The sequence below is a fragment of the Dipodomys merriami genome, unplaced genomic scaffold, assembly GCF_024711535.1.
Source record: "Dipodomys merriami isolate MVZ:Mamm:240054 unplaced genomic scaffold, mDipMer1.0.p SCAF_9, whole genome shotgun sequence".
Taxonomy (NCBI): Eukaryota; Metazoa; Chordata; class Mammalia; order Rodentia; family Heteromyidae; genus Dipodomys; species Dipodomys merriami.
This window is the reverse complement of record NW_027206512.1, coordinates 18,853,104-18,877,538: the sequence shown is the minus strand read 5'-3', so window position 1 is coordinate 18,877,538 and position 24,435 is coordinate 18,853,104. Positions and strand designations below refer to the sequence as shown.

At 40.3% G+C, this 24,435-nt stretch overlaps 1 protein-coding gene across 2 annotated transcripts in view; it reads left to right on the top strand.

Moving 5' to 3' along the window:
* Fras1 (Fraser extracellular matrix complex subunit 1) overlaps positions 1 to 24,435 on the top strand; it is a 442,940-nt gene that overhangs the window by 196,203 nt on the left and 222,302 nt on the right. For both annotated transcript variants that reach the window (XM_070012597.1, XM_070012596.1), the window contains exons 14-16: positions 347 to 481; positions 17,751 to 17,894; positions 23,258 to 23,398. In XM_070012597.1, coding sequence (XP_069868698.1) covers positions 347 to 481; positions 17,751 to 17,894; positions 23,258 to 23,398 — 420 coding nt within the window. The remainder of the gene's footprint in view (positions 1 to 346; positions 482 to 17,750; positions 17,895 to 23,257; positions 23,399 to 24,435) is intronic.

Here is a 24,435-nt window from a genome sequence, read left to right as displayed (position 1 = left end):
CACAAAATATTAAGGATTATAAATAAGAAAAGATCACAGACTTCCAAACCAACTTGTTACTCAACCTCCCTCCTGAAGCCTGCCTGTTCCTTGTCTGGTATAATGAGGCTAATAATACTTACCCCAAAAGGCTTGTAGCGGGAATGAAGCATGCATCTGTATAAACACTTGAACAGCGCCTCATGTGAACTACTCACATGGCTGTTAACAGTATTTTCCTTCCTCTCTTATCCTCTGTGATCCCAAAGCTTTGGGATAGGCTGTGTGAGGGGGGTTGGCACTGGGGTAGTGGCTTTGAGCTAACCAGAGATTCCTTGTTTCTCTTTTCATCCTTGTCTGGAGCCAGCCTGCCAGCCTGAGTGCTCCACGTGCACCAGCGGCCTGGAGTGCTCATCTTGCCAGCCTCCTCTGCTGATGCAGCGCGGGCAGTGTGTGTCGACCTGTGGGGACAGCTTCTATCAAGATCGCCACACGTGTGCAGGTAATCACTGGCTAGGCCAAAGGTGAAGCTCCCTCACTTTCTCATATCAGGAAATCCGGGGCCACTGGGAGCTGTGAGCAGGTTGCCAAGTAGCAGTGCTTTGTGGTGGAGGTGATTTGCCCTAAATAGTTTATGTGTTGGAGGCTTGGATCCCTATATGTTGATGGAACCTTTAAAAAGGAAGGGTTGAAAATTTCAAACTCTACTACAAAGCCGTAGTAATCAAAACAGCTTGGTACTGGCATAAGAACAGACCTCAGGACCAATGGAATAGAATTGAAAACCCAGAAATGAACCCACAAACCTATATCCACCTAATCTTTGATAAGGGAGCTAAAAAAATAGAATGGAAGAAAGCCTCTTCAGTAAATGGTGCTGGCAAAATTGGTTAATCACTTGTAGACAACTAAAGCTAGATCCGTATATATCACCCTGCACCAGAACCAACTCCAAATGGATCAAAGACCTCAGAGTCAAAGCAGACACCCTAAAATCATTGCAGAAAGGAATAGGAGAAACCCTAGGTCTCCTTGGCACAGGCTGAAATTTTCTCAGTGGAGACCCAGAAACACAACCAATCAAAGAAAGGTTGGACAAATGGGACTGCATGAAGCTGCAGAGCTTCTGCATGGCCAAAGGACATAACTAGCAAGATCAATAGAAAGCCCACAGATTGGGAGATCTTCACTAGCCATACAACCAACAAGGGTCTCATATATAAAATATACTTGGAACTCAAAAAATTAAATCCCCCAACAACAAATACTCAAAGAAACAACTTCCCAATTGATAAGTGGGCTAAAGACTTAAAAGATAGACTTCTCTGAAGAGGAAATAAGAATGGCCAATAGACACATGAAGAAATAAATGCTCAGCATCCCTAGCCATAAAAGAAATGCAAATCAAAACAACGTTGAGATACCACCTCACCACAGTTAGAATGGCTATAATCAAGAACTCTAATATCAACAGATGCTGGAAGGTATGTGGCCAGAAGGGAACCCTACTGCATTGTTGGTGGGAGTGTAAACTTGTTCAACCACTTTGGAAAGTAGTAGGGAGGTTCCTCAAAAGACTCCACATAGAGCTCCCCCATTACCCAGCAATCCCACTTTTGGGCATTTACCCAAACGATCACAAACAAGACCACACTAAAGCTCGCTCCCAGCACAGCTATGTTTATCGCAGCATTATTCACCATAGGTAAGATATGGAACCAACCCAGATGCCCCTTAGAAGATGAATGGATCAAGAAAATGTGGTATATGTATACAAGGCAATTCTATACCTCCATCAGAAAGAATGACATTGCCCTATTTGTTAGGAAATGGAAAGACTTGGAAAAAATCATATTAAGTGAAGTAAGCCAGGCCCAAAGAAACATAGGTCCTATGGTTTTCCTTATTTGCAATAACTAGTATATGCCTGAGACAAGCAGAAAAGGTCAAAAGCTATGACCAGATAAGATGATGTTAAGCGAAATGAACCCCAAGATAGGGACACAAGTGGTTTTTTTTCTTGCTATTGTTCCTAACGTATTTATAATGCACCATGTGATTTTTTTTGTTCCTTTGTATGTTCCTCCCCCACGGTAGAACCCCTGTTTTCACTGTATTTGATGTTGGTGTCCTGCATCTTGTATATACACTTCTCTAGCTTGGGGAGAGGAAGGGAAAAAACAAAATGCTTAAATAGGGATACAGCTTGACCCATTGTAACAATGAGATGTACAAGACACTATGTTGAAAAACAAACTTTACAATTTAGGTGGAGAGGGGGGAGTAGGAGGGAAGGATAGTGGTGGAGGTGGGAGGGAAGGGAGGGTAGGGGAAAAAGGAGGAGGTAACAATGCTTGATGGGAAATGTATTCATTACCTTGCTCATGTATCTGTAACTCTTCTGCACAGCACAGTATTTTTACAATAAAAAAACGTATGTTTTAAAAAAGAGGAGGGGTTGAGTAGAAGATCATTAGGTCACAGGGGTTGTACTCTCATGAGTGGATTAAGGTGTGTTTGGGGAGTTCTGCCTCTCACAAGACTACATTAGTCCTGCAAAAACAGGCTGCAACAAAAGAAGGCCACCCCACATGCAAGGGTTCAGTTATCTTTCTGCTTCTTTTACAAGGTGTGGTCAGCTAGGAGTTCCTTACCAGTATACTGGTGCTATGCAGCTTGGAATCTGGCAAGCCAACAGAATCATAGGCCAAATAAACCTTTTTACTTAACAAGTAAAAGTCTTGAATATTTCCTCAGGAGAACTAGCTATATAATAAGGCAAGAAGAAGCTAAATAAAGATTCCTGCTGAAATAAAGACAGAACATGAGAGAAATGATATGTTTCTCTAACTTTATTACTTTAGTGTCTGTATAATTTAAGAGATTTGTATATGTGTGTTTATATCTTAATTATATGGTTTTAATTTACGTCGAGCTTAAATTATTAATATTTTAACAGCCTCTGGAGGTGGGAGTGGTCACAGTTTAATTTAATTTGTTTATGCTTGACCAATTTTTCAATAATGATAATAATCATGAACATAAGAAAGAGATGTGCAAAGAATTTTTTTAAATGCAGAAGTACCATGAACAAAAGACAAAGGAAAGATAAAGACATTTGTCTTTAGGAGGAAGGATAATTAGATGTTCCAGGAACCAAGGGGCAGATGTGTGGTAATAGGTCCATCTGAGAAGCAGGTGGACCAGGGGATTGCAGTCACTACGGTGTAGCAGAGTACAAGAAAGGCAGATGTGTGAAGAGCACTGGCAGGTGAGCCTGTCTGATAGGAAGTTGGTTGTACTCATCTCTTATAACCTTGGTCAGCATTTAGAGAGAAAAGAGTTCGAGAGGATGAGTGCTTGCCATTCATCATTTGTGTGAGCTGAGGGAGCTCCCAGGCCCTGAGCAGGGAAGAGGCAGCTGCTGGTGCCCGCTGCTTCAGGCCAGAGAGAATCAGAGCCTCTAGGACTATGGAGAGGGTCTTGAAAGTACTGTTTATGCCCACTGAAACATGAGGACAGAAGGGCCTCTGTAACCAGTCATATTGTGGATATAGAAGCTGGGACAGATTCTGAATTTAGTTTGAGAAGGTTTCTTGGAAGTTTATCAGCCTTCCTCTGAGCCTGTTTCCCAAGTATCAGGGTCTGCACAAAGTGTTCAATGTTTATCGGGCAAGTATAGGATTATTTGAATGAATGAATGAAGGGACACATTTGTCGCTACCGCCTCGACCAGCAAGGAAGACGCGACACCGAACTCTTCTCTCTGCAGTTTATTCAGGACCTTTGAGTAATCTTCTGACCCCAACCCCGGGGAGAATTCCCCACAGCCTTAAGTACCCGCTGGGTAGTCAACCCTGATACGCCACGTGGGAACCACCAATAGGTTCAGGTGCTTGAAAGCAAGCCAGATTCTTTGCCTTAGCCATATAAGGAGTTGTTTACCACAGAGAGCACTCGCCATCAGGAAGGCGGAGGGCGGAAGCTGGCGCCATCTTCCAGGTGCGGCCTCTCGCAGCTCTCTACACACATTACCCCTGGATAGTTCTTGATCCACCAGTGTTTCCAAGAAGTCTCAGCCATAAATGATGAAAAAAAAAAAACCCTTAATATTGACAGTGTATTGTATTCTATTTGCCCATTGTTTTGAGACAGACTCAACGCAGGCAACTATAAACACTTCTGTAAGTGTCTAATGGCTGGGCAATTTAGGTAAACTGCTGAAATTTCAATTTGATGAAATTATTGAACGTATTTTGTATTCCTTTATTCTATCCCATCAGAAAAACCTCCTGCCAGCACTTCTGTGACAGATTTCCCTTAAAATGGAATTAATTCCTCCTAAATTGTCCTCTTTCCTATGAATTCCATCTCTACCTCGCACAACACACTCTTTGCACATGTACATTTTTTTCTTTCCTTTTTCTTTAGCCCTTTTGCTTTCTCCCATGCCCAGTGTTTTAATTGGTGATGCTAATGTTATTTTAGGGGATTTTGCAATGGGTAATGTTTCATTGGATTACTGGGTTACGTGGCAGCCTGCTTCACATTCCATTCACATACCCCCACACAAGCGCTTCTAGTAGAAAGTTGCTGGGAAAATTTGTTCGTGTTCCCTCTAGGGAATTAAACCAATTTGCTTTAGTTCAGGCTGGTTGCATTTTTATGCATAAAATAAGGAGCAAAAACACAGAGCAAAAGGAAAGAGAGAAAAGGGGGTGGGGAAAGACAGAGTGATCTTAAAAATTAAAGCTAGATATGTGATTAACTTCCATCTACCATCTTGGCACTGGGACTACCCAAATTATCTTTGCAAATAAGCTTTCTCAGAATTGGAACGTTTGTTGTTTACTTGTGTTTGGACTGGTTTTGTTGACTTGTCACTACTGACCTTGGAAGTCTGTCAGTCAGCCCATGTTCTTCCAATACGTGCTAAACTTTTCAAAAAGGGGCCTGCCATTTTATGTTAACAACAAGGTTTTCCAGATTGATTTCTTTTGGCAGGGTCATTTATGCTATGACTGGGATAATTCTCTACTTTATTGACCCATCAAAACCCAAAGAAAGTGAACATTATGCCAAGAAAGCTAATTAAGAGAAATCACCTGTTTCATATTCATGCTTACTAGTATTGTTGAATATAAGGCAAAATAAAAAATAAGACACATAATCAAATAGCATAGGTTTGGCTCTTGAACAAAAGTATTCTTGCAGGTAAGCCAGAAGGGATAAAAGAAGACACAGAGAAGTGAGGTGCTTGTGGCTCACACCTGTAATCCTAGCTGCTCAGGAAGCTGACATCTGGGTGTTTAAAGCTAGCTCAGGCAGGAAAGTTCATGAGACTCTTATTTCCCATTAATGTCCAAAAGCCAGAAGTGGTAGAGTGCCAACATTGAAAGAAAAAGCTAAGGGACAATGCTCAGATCCTGGGTTCTAGGCTCAGTATTGATGTGCGCATGCAAACACACACACACACACACACACACACACACACACACACACACACACACACTCACTCACTCACAAAACAAGATACTGAGTCCTACCAAAGACCTCATCTTTAGGGACCCTTATCATTTCCCTTTCCTCTTGAGTTTGGCTATGTTCACATATACACACCTGTGCATAAACCTGTGCACACACAGCAATCTTATTGCTCCATCTTGAAGTTGGTTAAGCTAAATAATGTAATTATGGACTACAATATGTGCCCATTCAAATCCCTGCTTCATATCAGCTGCCTTTCCCAGTTTTGGAGCGTGATGCTCTGATCGTTTCCTAGTATTTTTGGTAACAGCGTGAATTAGAGAGAGGCAATATGCTAATTGACTCGTCCACAGAAGGTAGGGCCACAGAATGATCACCCTGTCAGTGCCAAGCTTTGTGTTTCAGTCCTGGCTCTTGGGGTCCTTAACTAAGAGGCTTCCTTTGCCATCAACTACATGTGGTTCAACAAGCCTTCTTGCCCCCATGTCTGACTTGTATGACTCCATATGCTACAGGTACTGGGACTTCACTTCTACTTTGGTGCCTATGTGCCCTATTTTTTTTCTCTCTGTCCTGTTCTGACTCATTTATATAGGAATTAAAACCCCATCTCTTAATTACCTGCAGCCTGGTAATTAAGCTTTATCCATGCATGGATGGATGCTCCTTGATTCTCCCCTGTCCACTGCACACTCATCCCCTGGCACCTTCATGCATGGCTCTTGGGTACTCATTGACTTGAGGTTTTCTTCTGTTCTTTCTGCCAGGATGGTATTTCTACTGCCTTATCTTAGAAACTCTAGTATTAACTCTGAATCTGATTCAGATTAAAAATTCTAAGTCCTGAAAAAATTCTTCCCCACTATTTTGTCCCTCTTTTTGATCAATCTCTGTTCCATTCTTGTGGGGTGATTAAACAGTGCTGATTGGTGATAGATGTAAGAGCCCATAAGAAGAAAAACTAAAACAACCAACAGCATGCATCATACAAGAATATTAAATGAGTAGCTTAAGTGACTATGGAGTTGGAATATAGAGGTAGAACATAGCCTATTTTTTAAAAATATGTGAATCAATCTTGGTCTGCCTTCTTAAATTATTTATGAAGTCCAGAGGATGGAGCCATGTGTACCCCATGGCAAACCCTACCTTCATTCTGCAGGTCCATGGTTTGAAGGAATGTAGCACAGTGGTTAGAACCTAGAATCAAACTATCTTGATTCTAATCTTGACTCTGTCACCTTCATGTGTTTCATTTGCCTCTTGGTAACACCGAGACAATAATATCTGCCATAAAGGTTATCATGAGTACTAAGTGAGTGAATTCACTTACCTTAATCAGAAGATGGTTCATGGGAGGCTTTCACTATGTGCTCAGGATCTCATATTTTTACTTTTTTTTGTTTTGTATTGTTTTGTTTTTGTCAGTTGTGGGGCCTGAACTTTGGCCTGAGCACTGTCCCTCAGCTCTTCAGCTCAAGGCTAGCACTCTACCACTTGAACCACAGCACCACTTCCAGCTTTTTCTGCTTATGTGGTGCTGAGGAATCGAACCCAGTGCCTCATGCATGTAAGGCAAGCACCCTACCACTGAGCCACCTTCCCAGCCCATATTTTTACTTTTTTCCCTGCTCTCTGTCTCCCATATCCCCAATCATGCTTTTTCCACCACTGTTCTAGGTCTTGGGGATATGATGGTAAATGAGATTCAGTTTTTATCCATTGTGTGCTGGCAGTCAAAGGTTAGGTGTACTTTAAGGAGATATAAACAATAACAACAACAAAACCCCCAGTAAATGCTTGTGAAGTTTATTTTATATTTGAGTGTTATATTTTCAATAAAGAATTGAGCAGTTGGTTTAGGTATCATGGTACATGCCTATAATCCTAGACACCTACTTGAGAGGTGGAAATAGGAGAATCTCAGTCTGAGGACATCTCTGGCAAACACGGGACAAACTAAGGGCATGTAAAACAAACTAGAGCAAAAAGGAATAGGAGTATAAATCAAGTGCTTACCAAGAATGAGGGAGGCCCTGAGTTTAATCCTCAGTACAAACAAAATATAGAGAGAATCAAACAGTTAGGAAATTCCCAGTATTATAGAATATTGGATTGAATATTCTTGCTGTAGTATGTATGACTCTAGACAAGAAGTTCAACTACTAAATGGGGGTAATGTCTACTTCACATATTAGTCTGAAGATTAGAGTTTTGTTTTTGTTTTTGTTTTCTGTTTATTATGGAGCTTGAACCCAGAGTCAGGGTTCTGTTGCTGAGCTCTTCTGCTCAAGGCTAGTGCTCTACCACTTTGAACTACAGCTCCACTTCTGGTATTCGAGTGGTTTTTGAGTGGTTAATTGGAGATAAAAGTCTCATGGGACTTTTCTGCCTGGGCTGGCTTTGAACCATGATCCTCAGATTTCAGCCTTCTGAGTAGCTAGGATCATAGGTATAAGCCACCAGCATCTGGCTTAGAGATTTTTAAAAACTGAAGACATTATCTTAGCACATAATGTGTGGATACTAAAGGGCAGCAGGGGGTATTATTGAAATCATTCCTTTATTTTTCAGCTTGTGGAAATGAAAACCAAATGGCTTGTGTTATCGTTTTGTTCCCTAGTGTCTATTTAAAGTGAAACATACTTTTATATGTTATAAAGAAGCAAATATATGATACAGAACAGTTTACCATCGTCCTTGCAACAAGCTGAAATCTTTTTCTTTAAAATATTCAGATTACATGAGAATCTGCAATTATTTGGGTTTTAGCCAGTATTAGCCTATATTTAGAGGAAACATTTCTGACAATAAAACCAGTGAAGTTTATATGTTGGAGATTATATGTTAGAGATAACTTAGTTGAAATTTAGAAGCTGAAGTGTGATCAGAGGAACTTCTAAAGTTGATTATTTGCTTATACTATTTTGGCTACAGAGCCAGTCATTGGAAGAAGTGAAATTTGGGTTTCTTTTTTATTATGAGTTCATGGATCTTGGCATACAATTTTTATCACTCATCTCCACCTAGCTTGGCTGTTCCCTTGGAAGACCGGTTGGCAAAGGCACTTTCTGAACTTCTGTCCTCAAATGTTCATCCATCAAGTCAAATAAACCTCTTAGGGCCAAGCATGGCAGTATACTTCTGTACTTGCAGCTGTACAGGAGAGGTTGGAAGAGTGCTGAAGTTGGAAGAGGCTATCCCCTCACAGAAAGCAGGAGACTTTATCTGAAAAAAAAATAGCAAGCAAACAGAACTTAGGAACATGGCTCTCTCTATTGTGTCTGACTCGGAAAATGGAGGCCCTGAGTTCAATTTCCAGTACTACCAACTCCCCCCCCCCCACCAACCTCCTCCCCCACAAAAAACAATCAGGAACTCTTGATGATAGCTCTTGGTCAGCCATTACAAGCTGATAGTTCCCATGGTTCTTGCAATATGTGCCAAAATCAGAGTTTGGCCCAATATCAGTGCCAGAGCACCTGTTGTGTGTGGAGGCCTGACATATTTCTATAACTCATGTTCCACTCACTCGTTTTGTTCTGCTGTGTAACTATCATGCATTGTTCAGACTTTCTTTGGCATTCTGCAACCATTTTAATCTCTTGCTTAATTACTGATTGCTCTGTCAAAGGGGATTTATTGATCCAAGTGATATTCCTGTCCCCTACCTTGTGTTTCTGAAACAAATATCTGTTGAGCATCTTTCATGTAACCCTCTTGTTTCTGGGTACCCAGGATACAAGCAGGGATACAGACTAACCACCTAGCTACACAACTTCTGTTGGTTAAGTAACTCAGTTCCTCAGTGAGTTAACAAGATGGTTATTGTATGGGAATAAAGTCAGGAGGGCTAGGACTGGTGGCTGAGGCAGACCTGGGTCTTATCCTTGTGAATTTCATACATACAGGTACAAACAAGACATTTTTGGATACTTTTTCATTTAAAGAAATGGGATGTGCCATTGCATGGAAAGGAGGACAGGAATGTACAGGCATGCCCAGACTTTGGCTTACAGGTGACCTGTCTTCCATTTCGTTTCTGTTATTTACCCACGTCAGCAAGTCCTGGCTAGGTCTAGCCTCAGGAAAGTTAGAGAATATCTCTATTTCTCACTACTTTTGACTTCTCTTGATGTCTTTCATCTTTAAGTTAGTTAAGTACTTTATCAGTGTTAGATTGATGACTCTTCAACTATCTTTGCAACTTGGGTAACATCTCAAGACTGTTTTAAGCCATGTCAAAGGGAAGATTCCTTTTTTTAGCACGGAAGGTTTGTGTATTAACTAGATCCAGCAAGGTAGCAATGGCATTTCCAGTCCCCTTCGTTTTTGCATATTCCTGTGCAAGACAAATGACAAGAAAGAGAAGGCACCTGGCCATATTTTGCCTGGGACCTGTGCTTTTGCAGGAGACTTGGCTGTGTCTGGCTTTTCTCCAGGCTACTTATAGACATGTGTTGTATATGCCAAGAGACAAATGGTAGAACAAAAGTATCACATACTAGTAGAGAAAGCCTGCCACAAATTCAAGGGAGTTTATCTTCCAGACAGATCCTATTCTTTCTGACAAATCTGAACCCCAAATATTTCAGCTACGGATTATAAACTAGTGACAAGTCGTCTGGCTTTCTGCCTAGTTTCTAGGGTTCTGTTATTTCAGCTTGACTGTATGGAATCATTCTTTTTCTCACCCCCCAATTCCTTTCTGCAGCTCAGCCTCTACTCCCCCCATCCTCCCTCCACAGGCTGCCCACAGAGCTAATGGCACCTTCCTGTTATCATATCTGAGATCTGAGCAGCTGGGCAGGTACAACCAGCAAGTCTGAGAAGGGTCCTCATCAAAGGCTTCTCTTTGGTTGGAGGGTCCTTCCTTAGGCTTTCACTTCTCAAAGACAGAAAACGCTGGAGAAGTCCAGTCTTTAGCGAACAGAGGCTGGGAAGGGCCCAGAGAGGCCCAGAAGTATGGGTCACCAGTGGTCTCGTGAGAATGAAAGGAAGGTGAGAAGCTTGGCTGTATTTGCCAACCACTGGAGTGGGCAGGGTTGTAGACCTAGGAATGTCAGTGGAGGGAGAGAGAGAGAGAAGGGGTAACTTGAAGAATGTTCCTGGCAAGCCTTTATTGTCTGATTGGTGAACCAATGAAAAGCCAGCCTGCTAGTGAAATCTCTCTGTGGGACCTGCCAAAGCCTCCATCAATTGGGGGAAATCCTCCCTTTGCTTCAAGCTCTGTGTCTACTCAAAGATACTGCTAAAATTTCAAATATGTTTTGCAATGTCAGTAAATCATTCAGCTGTAGCCATGGTGTGGTTAATAGATGAACTAGCTATTTACCTAGCAGGGGCCTTAGGGAAGAGGACCGCCTCTTCCCATTTGGTAAATCCTCCCCCCTTCTCTGATCAAATGAATTCATATTTATTCCAAGAAATAATTTGATGAAAGCAGTAAAATGTGAGGTGAAATACGATGTTAGCTAAAAATCTCTAACTAAAACTCTCTCCAATCACTTCTGTTGGTATTTTAGTGTCTGACTTCATAATTTATAAACATGACTGTGTGTCTATACACATGCATATATTTATTTTCCAAAGTAAAAATCACACTGTATAGAGTGTCATTGCCTGCTTTCCATCTTAGTACTTATCCTTCTACCACATCTTGTTTAAAAGCTATTGGGTAAGCCAGGCACTAATGTCTTATGACTGTAATACTAGCAATTTAGGAGTCTGAGATCTCAGAATCAACGTTCAAAGCCAGCCCCACCAGGAAAGTCTGTGAGACTCTTATCTCCAATAAATTATTCGTGGCTCAAGTGGTAGAGTGCTAGCCTTGATCAAAAGAAGCCCAGGGAGACTGCCTAGCCCTGAGGTCAAGCCTCCTACAGGCACCAAATACAAATCTGAAAACCTGTATTAATGTAACTCTTCTCAGCAGTCTTGGGAATGCCCACTTGCCAGAGCTTTGTCAATAGGAGCTAGGACAGTTCTGAAGTTTTGGAATGTGACTTGTGCAAATGGAACTTTGTTTAACTCCGTTTCTTTTTCTTATTTTTCTTAGGATCGTTCTTGTCAGTTGAGGGCTAATTTTCATCACTGGCCTGAGCTGGATCAGGGTGTTGTGGGGCTTAACTGTCAGTCTATCTGCCTATTGTTCTGGGTCTCATGCCCTGTTTCCACTTATCTTGTTCCTCAGCTGCCCACTTAAGTAACTAATACAATTTGCTGTGTAATTTTGTATGTGAGTGCTTTTACTGTTTTGTTTACGTGTAAATATCCAGAAAACTGCTAGGTGGATATTTCCTTTTGTTTATTTTCTCAGTAAGCAGTGTCTCATGTACATACATGTTGCTGTATGTACATCTAATCTATTATTTGTAGTATTGCTCACCTGTTTGTGTTTATAAAAACAGTTGTTTGGGAGACTAAAGACTTTTTCCATGTGTTTGTACCTTTTCTATATGCCATATACTTACAGGTTTTCAGAGTACATAGAGGACAGAAACTCCCACTTCAGGTTGTAAAGCCTTCTGTTGGTACAGAGAGGCGGATAGAAGGCAGAAGCTAGCCTGCTAGGGAACCAGAAGGCTGTAGTAAAATAATCAAGAATGGCATTTGAACTTCTTGGAATCATCCTTGGCCTTTTCGGGGCTGTGGAATGGTCTTCCAGGCATCAGAACATCACCAAACTATCTGCAATGGCTTTCCAAAGGGTTCTGGTTGGTTGGTATTTCAAGAAAAGAAGTTAGAAGCCAGGCATCAGAACATCACCAAACTATCTGCAATGGCTTTCCAAAGGGTTCTGGTTGGTAGATATTTCAAGAAAAGAAGTTAGAAGCCTCTGCAAAAGGCTGGATTTCTTTGTTAACTGTTGGCATAATCTCTGAGGACTTCATTGGTTGGTGCTCCCGCAGCAATGTGAGCAAAGTGAGCCACCTTCCCGAGTCTTTCCAGTCTTCTGTCTCATGTTGTGCTTCATTACTACATTCAAACAGACTCTGCTTTTGACACTGGTGGAGACAAGATTTTCCAGGGCTCACTATTGACCACTGATATGATCACATACAAAATTTTCTCTTTTTCCAAATGTATCAGCTCATCCTTTCCTTGTGAATTAGGAACAACAAATATTATTCCCACCTTACAAGTTAGAAAACCCAAGAGCCATGAATTTGAGTTTAAGATAGAAAATATTTTTACTCAATAACAGCTTCTTATTGAATTTGTACCCACTATTTCCTGATGATGCTTTAAACCTTAGTGAGAACTTCTGAGGGATGTGTGTGTGTGAGAGAGAGACAGAGAGAGAGAGGCAGAGAGAGAGAGAGAGAGAGAGAGACAGAGAGAGAGACAGAGAGAGAGACAGAGAGAGAGGAGACTGAAAGCTGACATTCACATCAAGTGGATGGTAAACAGAATGAAAGTGCTTGCTGGATGTGTAATACACTGGGTTTTTTTTTTTTTTTTTTTTTTTTTTTTGCCTTCTGTTTGGGCTAGTGTTGTGTAGTTGCTAGTCTAAGCCTGGTGGCAGTTTGTGTCTGACTGGAGCTTCACTGATGCATCTGAGCTTACCTATTGATGACATGTCCAAATTCCCTGACACTTACTTCAGGAGGCCATGGAAAAGGCCATCGGAGCCCCTTTGCTCTCCTCAGTGGATAGTTTAATCTGAGACCTGAGGACATGAGTATCTGACCCCTTACTGGAGTCTGGAAAGGTTTCCTGGAAAGTAAGGAGTTGCCATGAGGATGTGATTTTAATAGTTCTATAAAGAAGGATTGTATTTTGTTTTAGGAGAAGTATAGGTTAAAAACAAAACAAAACATTAAACACCCTTCTCTTTCTAAATTAACAAGTATAGACAAAGTTTCTTATTTGTAGAGTCAGGTTTTGATATAGAGCTGACAAGAGAAAAGTAATCTGTTCTTTTTCATTTTTGAAATGAATTGCTTGACAAGTCAACACATGCCTTGTGCTCAAGAAGAGTCCAAAGCCTTACCAAATAAATTGTCTACCACAAGAAGATAAGAAGACAGCTTTCCCGCGTTCAACCTTTTACAAATTTATTGCCACAATTTTTACAATACACAGTTCAAATGCTGAGTGATCCGAAATGTATCACTAAGAGACATTATGGTGAATTGTCAGAGAGTGACCTTTTTATTCCTCATAAAACCCAAATGAAATAAAAGCCACGTGTAAAATAAGCCTTCAAGAAGAGATAATCTGCAGTAGCATATGTTCTGTGTAGAAATTAGAAATCTGTTGCTGAACACGGTGGGAGTATGCCATGCTCAGGAATGACAGCTCAGTATAATCTGTTGAAACCAAATTCCTTTTGCCCTGGTGTCTGGCTATGAAACATTGCCTTTTGTCCAGTATGTAACAAAGAAAAGAGCAAGTGGGGCACCAGCTGAGTGTGTAAATATCATCTCATGCAGTCTGGACTAAAGCATTTTTAAAGTAAGTTCTTTTTTTTCCCCTTTGTTTCTTTGGCATCCTGGGGTTTGAATTCAAGGTCTCACACTTGCAAAACAAGCATTCTGTCACATCACCAAGTCTTTTTTGCACTTGTTACTTTTGAAATAAGCTCTTAACGTTCCGCCTCGGCTTGTACCTGGACCATGATCCTCCTATTTTTTCACTTTGTATAATAGCTGAGCTCACTGGTACATGCGGTCATGCCTATCTTCTTTCATTGAGGTGAAGTCTTACAGACTCTTCTCCCTGGGCTGGCTTCAAACTTTTATCTTCCTGATCTTACTTCCAAAGTAAATAGGATTACAGGTGTGAACCACTGGTACCTACCTTAAAGTAACTTTTATAGGCACACATTCTGTGACCTACTGGTTAGTTTCCATGTAGAAGGGAAATGATAGCGTGAATTTCCCATAGTCAATAAAAATTTGCCGTTCATTTTTTGTACTCTTTTATTGTAAAAATGCTGTATAGAAGACATTAACACCCAATCTATAGCACACAAGCTCACTAACGATTGAATAAATGATAATTTAAAAAAATGCTGTACAGAGTGGTTACAGGTACAGGAGCAAGGTAATGAGTACATTTCCTATTGAACATTGTTACTCCCTCCTTTGTTTTCTCCTACCACCCTTCCCTACCACCTCCACAACTACCCTCCCCCGCCTCCACAAAGTTGTAAAGTTCATTTTCAACATAGTGTTTTGTACATCTCATTGTTACAATGGGTCAACCTGGAGGGGAAGGGTAAAAAACAAAATGCTGTTCATTTTTTGAGCACTGATTACTCACTAAGTATCAATGTGGATAGTTGGGACTAAAGACAAGTAAAGCATTGTCCCCACTGGAGAAGGAATGAAGGGATGGACCTATAATGGAGTAGTTACTGAAATGGAATAAACACCATATGAGAGGCATGCACAAAATACTGTGAGATCATGGAGAAAGGAGTAACTAGTTATGCTTATACAGCTCAGCAAACCGTCATAGAGGTAGGGAAAACTTAGAGGCCACTGAAGTGTAGGCAGAATTGTGAAGGTGAAGGACAGAAGCAGAAGTATTTTGTTGCCTGGTTCAAATCCTGTGTGGGGCAATCAGAGCCAATGACCAGCACCTGGCATGCATAGGGAGCTCTGTTCCATAGAATCCATATACACAGGTTTTGTAGCAGGAGATGGGAGACAGAGCTAGAAAGTTACAGAGAGAGCAATTGTGATGGTTCTGAATGCCATCCTTACATTTGGAGCTGGAGACTGTCCTATTCATCTTTTGATCCTTGATATTATTCTCAATGACAAGTTTGATATTAACCCATTTAACAAATAGCATGACACAGATTCAGATAAGTTAGAAGTTTTCTGTGCCAGATTGTTAGCATGCTACTACATGGGATGACCCAGTGTCTGCGTAGCTTTCTAGCCAGTCACTGAAGAGTACTAGCCTTTCTTGTTTTTCACTGTACCCCTTGGACAGATGACTTCATCCTCTAAAGACGTTTTGAGTTAATCACTCTGTTTTCTCCCCACTGCCAGAATGGACTGTCTAAAAATGTGAAAGTGATTTATTCCAGTGTCCTACTTAAAATATTTCTGTGGATTGAGGTCCACTTGGCTACTTGACCTTGGGGGATCTACTCTTTGGGGTCTTTTTAGCCAGATAATGCATTCATCATTTTCTTAGGCACTTACTCCCTAGTATGATTTATATAGTGTTCTAGTGTGATCAGGTGATGGGAAGAGGTGTCATGTGATCCTGTATCAGATCTCAGGTAAAATGACTTAACTTACCTGTGCCTAGGTGGGAAAGCCATACAGGCTATATGCACTGGCATATAATAGCTGCTTCTGTTGAAGGTTTATAGACCCACCTGAAATATCCTCTTAGAAGTGTGATTGGGCCTGGTTGATGAAGTAGGGACTTTTGATCAACTCATAGTTGAATATCAGGGACAGACATTTCAAGTGACAGCTATAGGGAGAAATCGAGTGTAGTTGAATTAATGAGTGAAGTATTTCACATGTGTTAAGAATAGAATGTATGTGTTGCTGATATAACCCTTTATAACCCTTGCCTCCACATCTTTAGTTACAATGTAATGCTAGAAGCTCATTCTAAAGATGAACTATTATAAAATATAAAGGGACTAAGTATAAATGAAATTACTTAAGAGATATTTGTAAAATACAGGATAATCTGTTTGTGTAGAGTTAACAAATAATCTCTACTAATGAATATGAAATAATAATAAGAAAACCTTCCTCTTGTTCTCCTTTTCATCCCCTAGTTCAGGCCGTCATCATTGCTTACCTAGACCATTCAGTAGACTTCTCAATGGTCTGACATGTGTATCTTTAAACCCCTTTCGATGACAGCAAGAGAGAGTTTTGAAGTCATGTGTCAAGCTTGTTTAAACCCATTACTTAGCACTGAAAGTAGGATAAAAATCTTAATTCCATTCTGTAATCTCCAAGGTCAAATTGGATCAGGTTGTTGCCCATGCTTTTAACCATGAATAGTGTCACTGTGTTTCCCAGGACCCCAACAGCTTCAGCCACAAGGGCAGCCTACTGTTTGCTGAACACCAGCACTCCCTCCCCTTTCAAGAATGTTCCCTGTGCTGGTCTCTGATGCTCCCCATGGCTGGCTGCTTTTCGTGTTTTAGCTCTATCTAAAGTGGGCTCTACCAACTGCACTGCTTTTAACGTTATCACAGTCTTCTTGGCACTTAACATAATGCATAATTACCTTTAGATTTGCTGGGGAGAAGCATTGTCTGAAATTAAGACATTTTTGTGCAATTTAGTACTGAGAGAAAGGGATTGTATCTCAAGGTTTGCAATGTAGGTGTTTTTTTTTTTCCTTCTTTCTGTTTCCAAAGAAATACTTAATTAAATTGCTAAGGTATGATTACCAAATCACTTGCAAGGAGGAAGTGCATTCATTCCCTTACCAATTTTGATCAGAATCAATGCTTCTGTGAAATAGGTTGTGCTCCATTGTGAAGCAAACTTTACAATTTAGAATGTATTAAACACAAGGTGAGTTAGCTAGACACACAGCTAGCCAAATCTGAAAATGTTTAACTCTTTTAAGATAGACCTCTCTTTGCAGAAGTGCTAAGGTGAAGACTTGAGTATGAATAATAATTTTAAAAATCCAATTGTTGGACGAGAAGACAATTTTTGACTCTTAAGAGAACACCTCTGGTCTAGGAGCAACCTCTAGTTAGAAACTGAAAGTATGAGAGAAAAGCAGGCCTTTTGAGTCCTTGGAATATACATGAAGAGCCCATGCTATAGGAGAGCAGAGTGGGACAAGAGTTCTGTGGGGAAAACAGAAGGAGGAGGGTTGTGGATAATGGAAGAGCATGAAAGAGTAGTGCCAAGTCTTGAACAATATAAACAAAGACTATAGTAAAATGCATTAGTCTTCAGCTAATGGTGGTGTTGTAATGGTGGTTTTGTAATATCACAAAATGTGATATTACAAAAATCGAGGATGGACCTCATCTATCAGATGGGGGCTATCTGATTTCTTAGACATTCCATCTTTGCCTAGAAATGTGTGATTTCCTTTCCTATGACCCCCATTCCTTCCAAACCATGTATTCCTTATTCAGCATCTCTTAACAAAAGTGTACTGATGTACTAGCAGACCATCAGGTTTTGTTTCTCAGTAGGGGTTGCTTACCTATGCAGGAAACAAGGATCTAGCCAACACCCTCCTTATCAAAAACGTTTGAAGAGCAAATGATGGGCAGTCCTGACTACTGTAGGTTGGGCTCTGATGGTGCCATTTGCTTGCAGTCTGTCACGAGTCCTGTGCAAGCTGCTGGGGTCCCACGGAGAAGCACTGCCTGGCCTGCAGAGATCCCCTGCAGGTTCTGAGAGAAGGCAGTTGTGAGAGCACCTGTGGTGGCGGCTTCTACAACCGGCAGGGAACTTGTGTCGGTAAGTGCATGGTTGGGATGCCAAAGCATCTTTTCATATTTTTCAGTTTCATTCAATGTCATCATTCTTTGTATTCAGTCATAACAACAACCAGGTTTTCTTTAGGACGTGACTATGTGTTGGCTGCTGACATTCACTTTAGTCACTGAACTTACATTAGGAACACTTTTGGCCAAGGTGTATTCATTCTAGCCTTATCCAGCAGATAAAGACAAGGCCCTGTGTGTTCAAAACCAGCTGTGTGGAGAGTGAAGAGCTCTCACTCAGGCCGGGATTTCCTCAAATCCCAAATCCCATCCACACCAGACTGTGTTCCTAATATATGCAGGACTGAGACTTGTAAAGCAGGGCAGGGCAGACCGACCTTTGGTTCTGGTACCAATGACCCCAAGCTGAAGCAAATACTCTCCATTCTAGCTTTCACATCCATGCCATAACAATAAAAATTAATGCAACATAGTTCTTCCTTGTGGCAGGCATGGTAACCACTATGGGGGAAACATGGCTTCAAGCAAGTTACATAATCCCTCTATGTATCAATGCCCCATTTATAAAATGGGAATTATAACAACTCCATGGCACATAAAGTAATGACCCCAAAGATGTTCATCCCATATCACACAGAATAATGACCACAAGGATGCCTTGTTTTTATCCCCATAACCTGCAAATATATTATTTTAGATGGCCAATAGTACTTTACAGGAATGAATTAGTTCATTTTCCTGAGGTGGGAATATAATCCTGGAGCTTCCAGAGAGGATGCAGCTCAGTGACACTTGCTTTTAGACTTCCTATCTCTATATCTGTAAGAGAATTAATGATGTCATTTTAAGCTACAGGGTTCATGGCACTTTGTTACAGCACCACTAGGAAACTAATACACACCCAAGTCTGCAGGCTATTAAGAGGATTGATATACGCAAAACACTTAAAACATTGTTGGTGTTTAATCTTCACAACAACTCTATAAGATATAGTTACTACCATCCTTATTTTCCAGATGTGGGAAGTGAGAGGGTAAAAAATTTGTCTCAGGTCACAGAGCTAATAAAGACCAGAGAGGGATTAAGCTTAGATCTTCTGGTATTAAATGTAACTATCCCTGAGTCATTCTACCACATCAGAAGATGTGATTCTGCCTTATGTACCTTTGCCTTTTTTTCCTCTCTTTTCCTTCTTACTCTCCTTTTCTCTTTCTTTTCTTCCTTGTCTTCTTTTTGGTCTTTAGCTGAATTGACTACCCCTGTAGACATTTCTAGGCAACCAGGTAGTGTCCTCTTGACCATAAATCAAAGTCTGTAATGGTTATACCTATCTTAAAGGCCATGATGACTTTCCTTCATCACTAATTCCAGAAAATCAATAAGAATGTGCAGCCTTGAAAAGTTTCTTGAGTTATGGTTCTCATTTTCACCGAGATAGTCAGTAGCTTAAAGGAGATGATTGGTGGGATTTGATGAATCCACTTAACTCAGGGAAAAGAGCTAGCCTGTGACAACTGCTTAAAGTGATGCAGAGATTTGTCAGTTCTACTAATGTAAAAAAATTTCACCTAGTATGAATGAGTCATACATGGCTTATGTAGATTTGGGAGAGAATAAGGAAAGGTCAGGCTGCCATTAGCCTGAGAATGTCCATCCTTTCTGTTGGCATTGCTTTCCTGCACAATTACGCCAGATGCAGTCTCCATAGGTCAATGGATGTCAAGTCTGTACTAGGCCAGAGGCCTAAAAGTCTTTCTACTTTATGTCCCCAAGGAGGCTAGTTATTGCCACTGACAGAGGAATGGTGACTCTGACCTGTTGCTTACTTGCCCTTATCTGGATTAAGAGGAAACTTCTTTTGGCAAAGTAGTGTACTTAAAAGGAGAGAGGTAATGTCAGCCTGGACCATGATGGGTGAGAATTGCTGATGGTGAGGCTCTGAGGTTAAATGAAGCAAGCTAGAGCTCCTTGAAGAGTGAAAAATTGAAAAACAAAGACTCAATGAGCAAATGGCTCAGAGGAAGACAGAGTACATCTGAAATGTGATCTGTCTGCATATTAAAATATCAGAAGGAAAACTTCGAGACAGGAGGAAGCGCCATAGAGCTAAAGTCATCATACATCAACAGGTGGTCACTACACTCTTGCCATGTATTTTGCTCCCAGTGGCATTGACCATTGTACCTTCTAGAAAAGAAAATGGGAGCTTACACCTTTCATAATACCGTCCAATTTCTCTAATCAAATGACTTTAGAAATATTCCTCTAAATGTTTTCTACAACAGTGATTGGTATCAGAATGTTACTTACGATGTCAGCTGCTGATAATCTAATTCAGATTAGTGCTATTCAAGGGAAAGATCGGCTGATGTTGGTTTAATAATTTATAACCAACAAGTCCTTATCTGGAGAAACCTCAAAGTCAAATGCTGAGATGAATCCAGTCAAGCAAATAGTGACATTCCCTCCCCTAACAAGAACTTACAGTAACCACTTTCTTGGGTAGAACATGTTTTGGATTTTAAAAACCTTAAGTATAAAGGGTGAGGTAATTCAAGAGGAAAACCTCCTTTCTTCAAGGGCTTGTGCTGTTATGAAGGGCTTTTCTGACACTAGCTAACATAACAAATGAATTGAGAGGTTTCCTGTTAGCTGCTTTTGTTCTGTCTTTCTCTCTGTCTCTCTCTCCATTCTTCTCTTGTTTTTCTCATCTTCCCTCTCGACTTGATCTATATTTCTTTCCCTTTTTCTGCCACTCTCTTCTCTTTTTCTTTATTCCATTTTTTAAAATTACATTTAAAATATTTAAATATTTAAAATATTTCAATTCAAATGTCATTTTATAAGTACAACACATCTTGATCACTTTTCCTTTGTTCACATGCTTGCTTTCTTTTACCTTCCTTTCTCTTCCTCATCCAGACAGAGTAAAGCACAGCAATTCTCTATTCCTGAAATGCTGAATCTCATTAGTGTTAGCATATGTAGTTGGCTTTTAGGAAATTACCCAGTGCAATTGAGCTAGAGCCAATCACACACTGGCCTGTAACTGCCCTCTCCCCTACCTCCTCTTTCCAACGTTACCTGTGGAGACCCTCTGCTCTGTCCAAGGCCAGTCTACCCACCTGTGTTTTGAATGTACATCCCCTTTTTACTTATGGATTTCTTTTGTTTGGCAGTACTGGGGTTTTAATTCAAGTCCTCATATTTGCTAGGCCAGTGTTCTAGCAAGTAAGCCATGCTCCTAGTTCTTTTTTTTTCTGCCTTGTCTGGCCTGGCCTCAAATGGTGACTTTCCAACTGTCAGATTTCAGAATCCACAGGTATGAACCACTCAATACCTAAGTATTCTCTTAATAACCTCTCAAAATTTTCTTTAAAAATATTTTTCAGGGACAGTACTTACCTGGAATTTAAAAAAAGTATTAGTGACAAAATGACCTCTTTTTCTTTTCATTATTTCTGCCCCTCTCTCCTTCCTTCCATTCCCAGCCAGAATCCATTAAAAGAGCAGTGAAAGTCACCAACTTCTCTTTTTCTGTGTCCAGTGAGACTGCTGAAATACGTGGCACAGCTCACTCAGAAACCAATCTGAAAGTGTAGTGGATAAGTGTAGTGGAGACTTCAACGTTATTCATCCTCTCTGCAATTAATGACACCCTTCTTGAAACTCCTTCCTTCCCTTGCCTCTCAGCCATTGTGCTCATATTTTGTCTTCTACCATTAGATCATTTCTTCTTGATCACTTTGACTAACCTTTTCTTTTCTTTTCTTCTCTTGTTTTTATTAGATGTATTATTATTCCCTGAATCGTGTCCTTTATCTATTCCTATCCTATACGCTTTCACTGAATGAATCAGCTAATTTCTTGTCTCAACAACCATTAACATGTGATAATCTTTAGATCTGTTACCTGAACTCCAGAACTATTCATCAGTTAACTTATTGGCCCATACCTACCCCAAACTGTGCTTATCAGAATCTCCAGGCCACTCTCCTTTCATTCTATGAGTTGTCCACGAGAGACTCCTGGAAGCCATTAGAAAGCTTTTCTGTTCCCTACTCTTCAAGCACATCATCTCTTCAATATCCTTGATTCAACTCCTAATCATTCAGTTCCCTGAGCATGGCCATGATCTTCCAGCTGGGCCCTCAGATCTTCTTCCTCACCCCTGCAAATGGCTCTCCAGGAAGAAGTCAAAGTGATCATCCATATCACAAATACAGCTATGTTTCTAGTGTGATTTAAACTGCAGAGCCTTCCAAAGGATGAGAATCTAGATAGCTTACAATTGATTTGAATTTCAGGTAAATTTCAAGATAGAATACCTTCCATATGATGAGAACCTAGAAATCAGATAATTGCTATGGGTTTTCCATATCTAGCTCTTTCCATTACTCTAACTCAGAGAAACAACTGTTTTCCTTATAATCCAGCCTCTTTCTAGTTTCTGTGCCTTAGCTTACATTGGGGTTTCACCTTGTAGAACATTCCAATCAACCTGGCCTCGTCTGGCTTATTGTTTGAAACACTGAGCAAGTTGCTCTTTCTCTAAGTTCTTGCTTGATTTTTTGGCCTTTTACTCTAAACACACACACACACACACACACACACACACACACACACACACACACACTATGTAAATATATAAATATATGTTATATTTCAAATGTATTTATTAGTATGCTTGTACTGACTGATCTGGATGACAAGTTTGACGTTTCTAATATATACTTCTTTTCTTTCTATTGGGCTAATAAGCTACTTAACTTGGAAATGAAGTTAATTTGATTTTGTGTTTCTACCATTTAGCAGAATACCTCATATAGACCTTCATAAGATTTCTGGAGGGAGGGTACACCAATAAGTAGATGAACATATACTGGAATATTACATGGAATTAAATGGCTTTTACTAAAATTATAAGTGGTATAATTGTCTTAGTCAGACCCTGAATTTCTGAATTTTTTTCTTTAAGTGGATAAAATAAAAGTATAATTGGAACATACTTTAACTAAAATTATCCATTATTTATTAGAAATTTAAATTTAATTGAATAGCTAGTGCTTTTATTTGATAAATCTGACAGCATCACCTTTAAGGCTATTTTAATCTTAAATCTAACATTAAATTGGACACACTAGTGGGTGTGCCTGAGTGTTCATTATTCTTAGCTCAATTAATAATTTCTCAATTCTTTCTGTATAAACAGAAAGCAGAGTCCTTTGAAATTGGAAAGGGAGGAATCAAAACTCTGTGGGACAGACTGAGACAGACATTGTTTTATTGGTTCCAGCTGTGAGCGTTGTGAAGCATTGTATTCACAAATACTGTTCTCACAGTTGTCTTTCTCTTTTGGGTTTTCCTCCCCTTTAGCTTGTGACCAGTCTTGTAAGAGCTGTGGCCCCAATAGCTCCAGATGTCTCACCTGTACTGAGAATACAATGTTGCATGATGGGAAATGCATTTCTGAATGCCCTAGAGGGTACTATGGTGGTGTCACTGGCAGATGCAAAGGTAAGGGATGTGGCATCATCATCATCATCAAAACTCAGTGAATGGATGGGATAAGGACAAATGGAAAATGCTGAAAGGGGTGACATTGATCAAAATGAAATCCATCTTTACAACTATTTAAGGGCAATAGATGAATACAGAAATTAAAAGCATGTTGGATGCTACTTGTGCTATATGATTCTCACTTGGGAATTTGTGTGTGTGGTAGAAAGGGCTACCTTAAAAGAGGTAGCGTTTTTCATGACAGAACCTATGTGTATTTGCTTTGGGAGTTGGTGTTAGAGGAATGGGAGTTACAGTGGGAGTTATAGGAGTGGCTTCTCAGTCGCTCAAGTGATTAAATGAAGGATTTACACTCATCAGTAATCATTGGAAATCATTTGGTCCATTGGAAATGTCAAGAACACATTTAGCATACAGCCCACGTGTGCTTGTAAACCATCACTGAACTTGTAAACTTCACATCTGTGAAGACAAAACCACCTTGGCTGCTCCTTCTCTGAAACATACACAACAGAGCTCATCATTCTCCTAAGGGGCTGTTAGTCTAAGATCTATGGACCCATCTCTCCTTATCAACCATCTTTGTCAACATCTTTTCTCACTCCAAATTCCTATTCCAAACTCCCTATTCCTCCCGGTTCTCATTCTATATCTCCTTTGTTCCACAACATCTGACCACTAACCTCTAGAGCCTTCTCCCTTTATCTGACTGTTGTCCTGAGACTTGTGAAAGACTCAGCCCAAGCCCTCCTTCCACTGCTTATCCCTTAGATTGAGATCCCAGTGTGCACAATGCAGGGGATATACATCCCTGACATTGGCTTGTGGCATAGTCAGATTCCTTTCTACAACCTATATAATTCTTAGAACCCTAGAATGTCAGGGACAGAAGTATCCTAAGTTATGATTCATCCAGTTGCTCACTATTTTTTGCAAAGGTGCCCTGGTAGTAAAACGTGGATAAGAAGTAGGTGAGAGGTGACAAGGGCAATGGTGGTAGCATAACTGCCTCATGATTTGTCTCTTCTTTGACT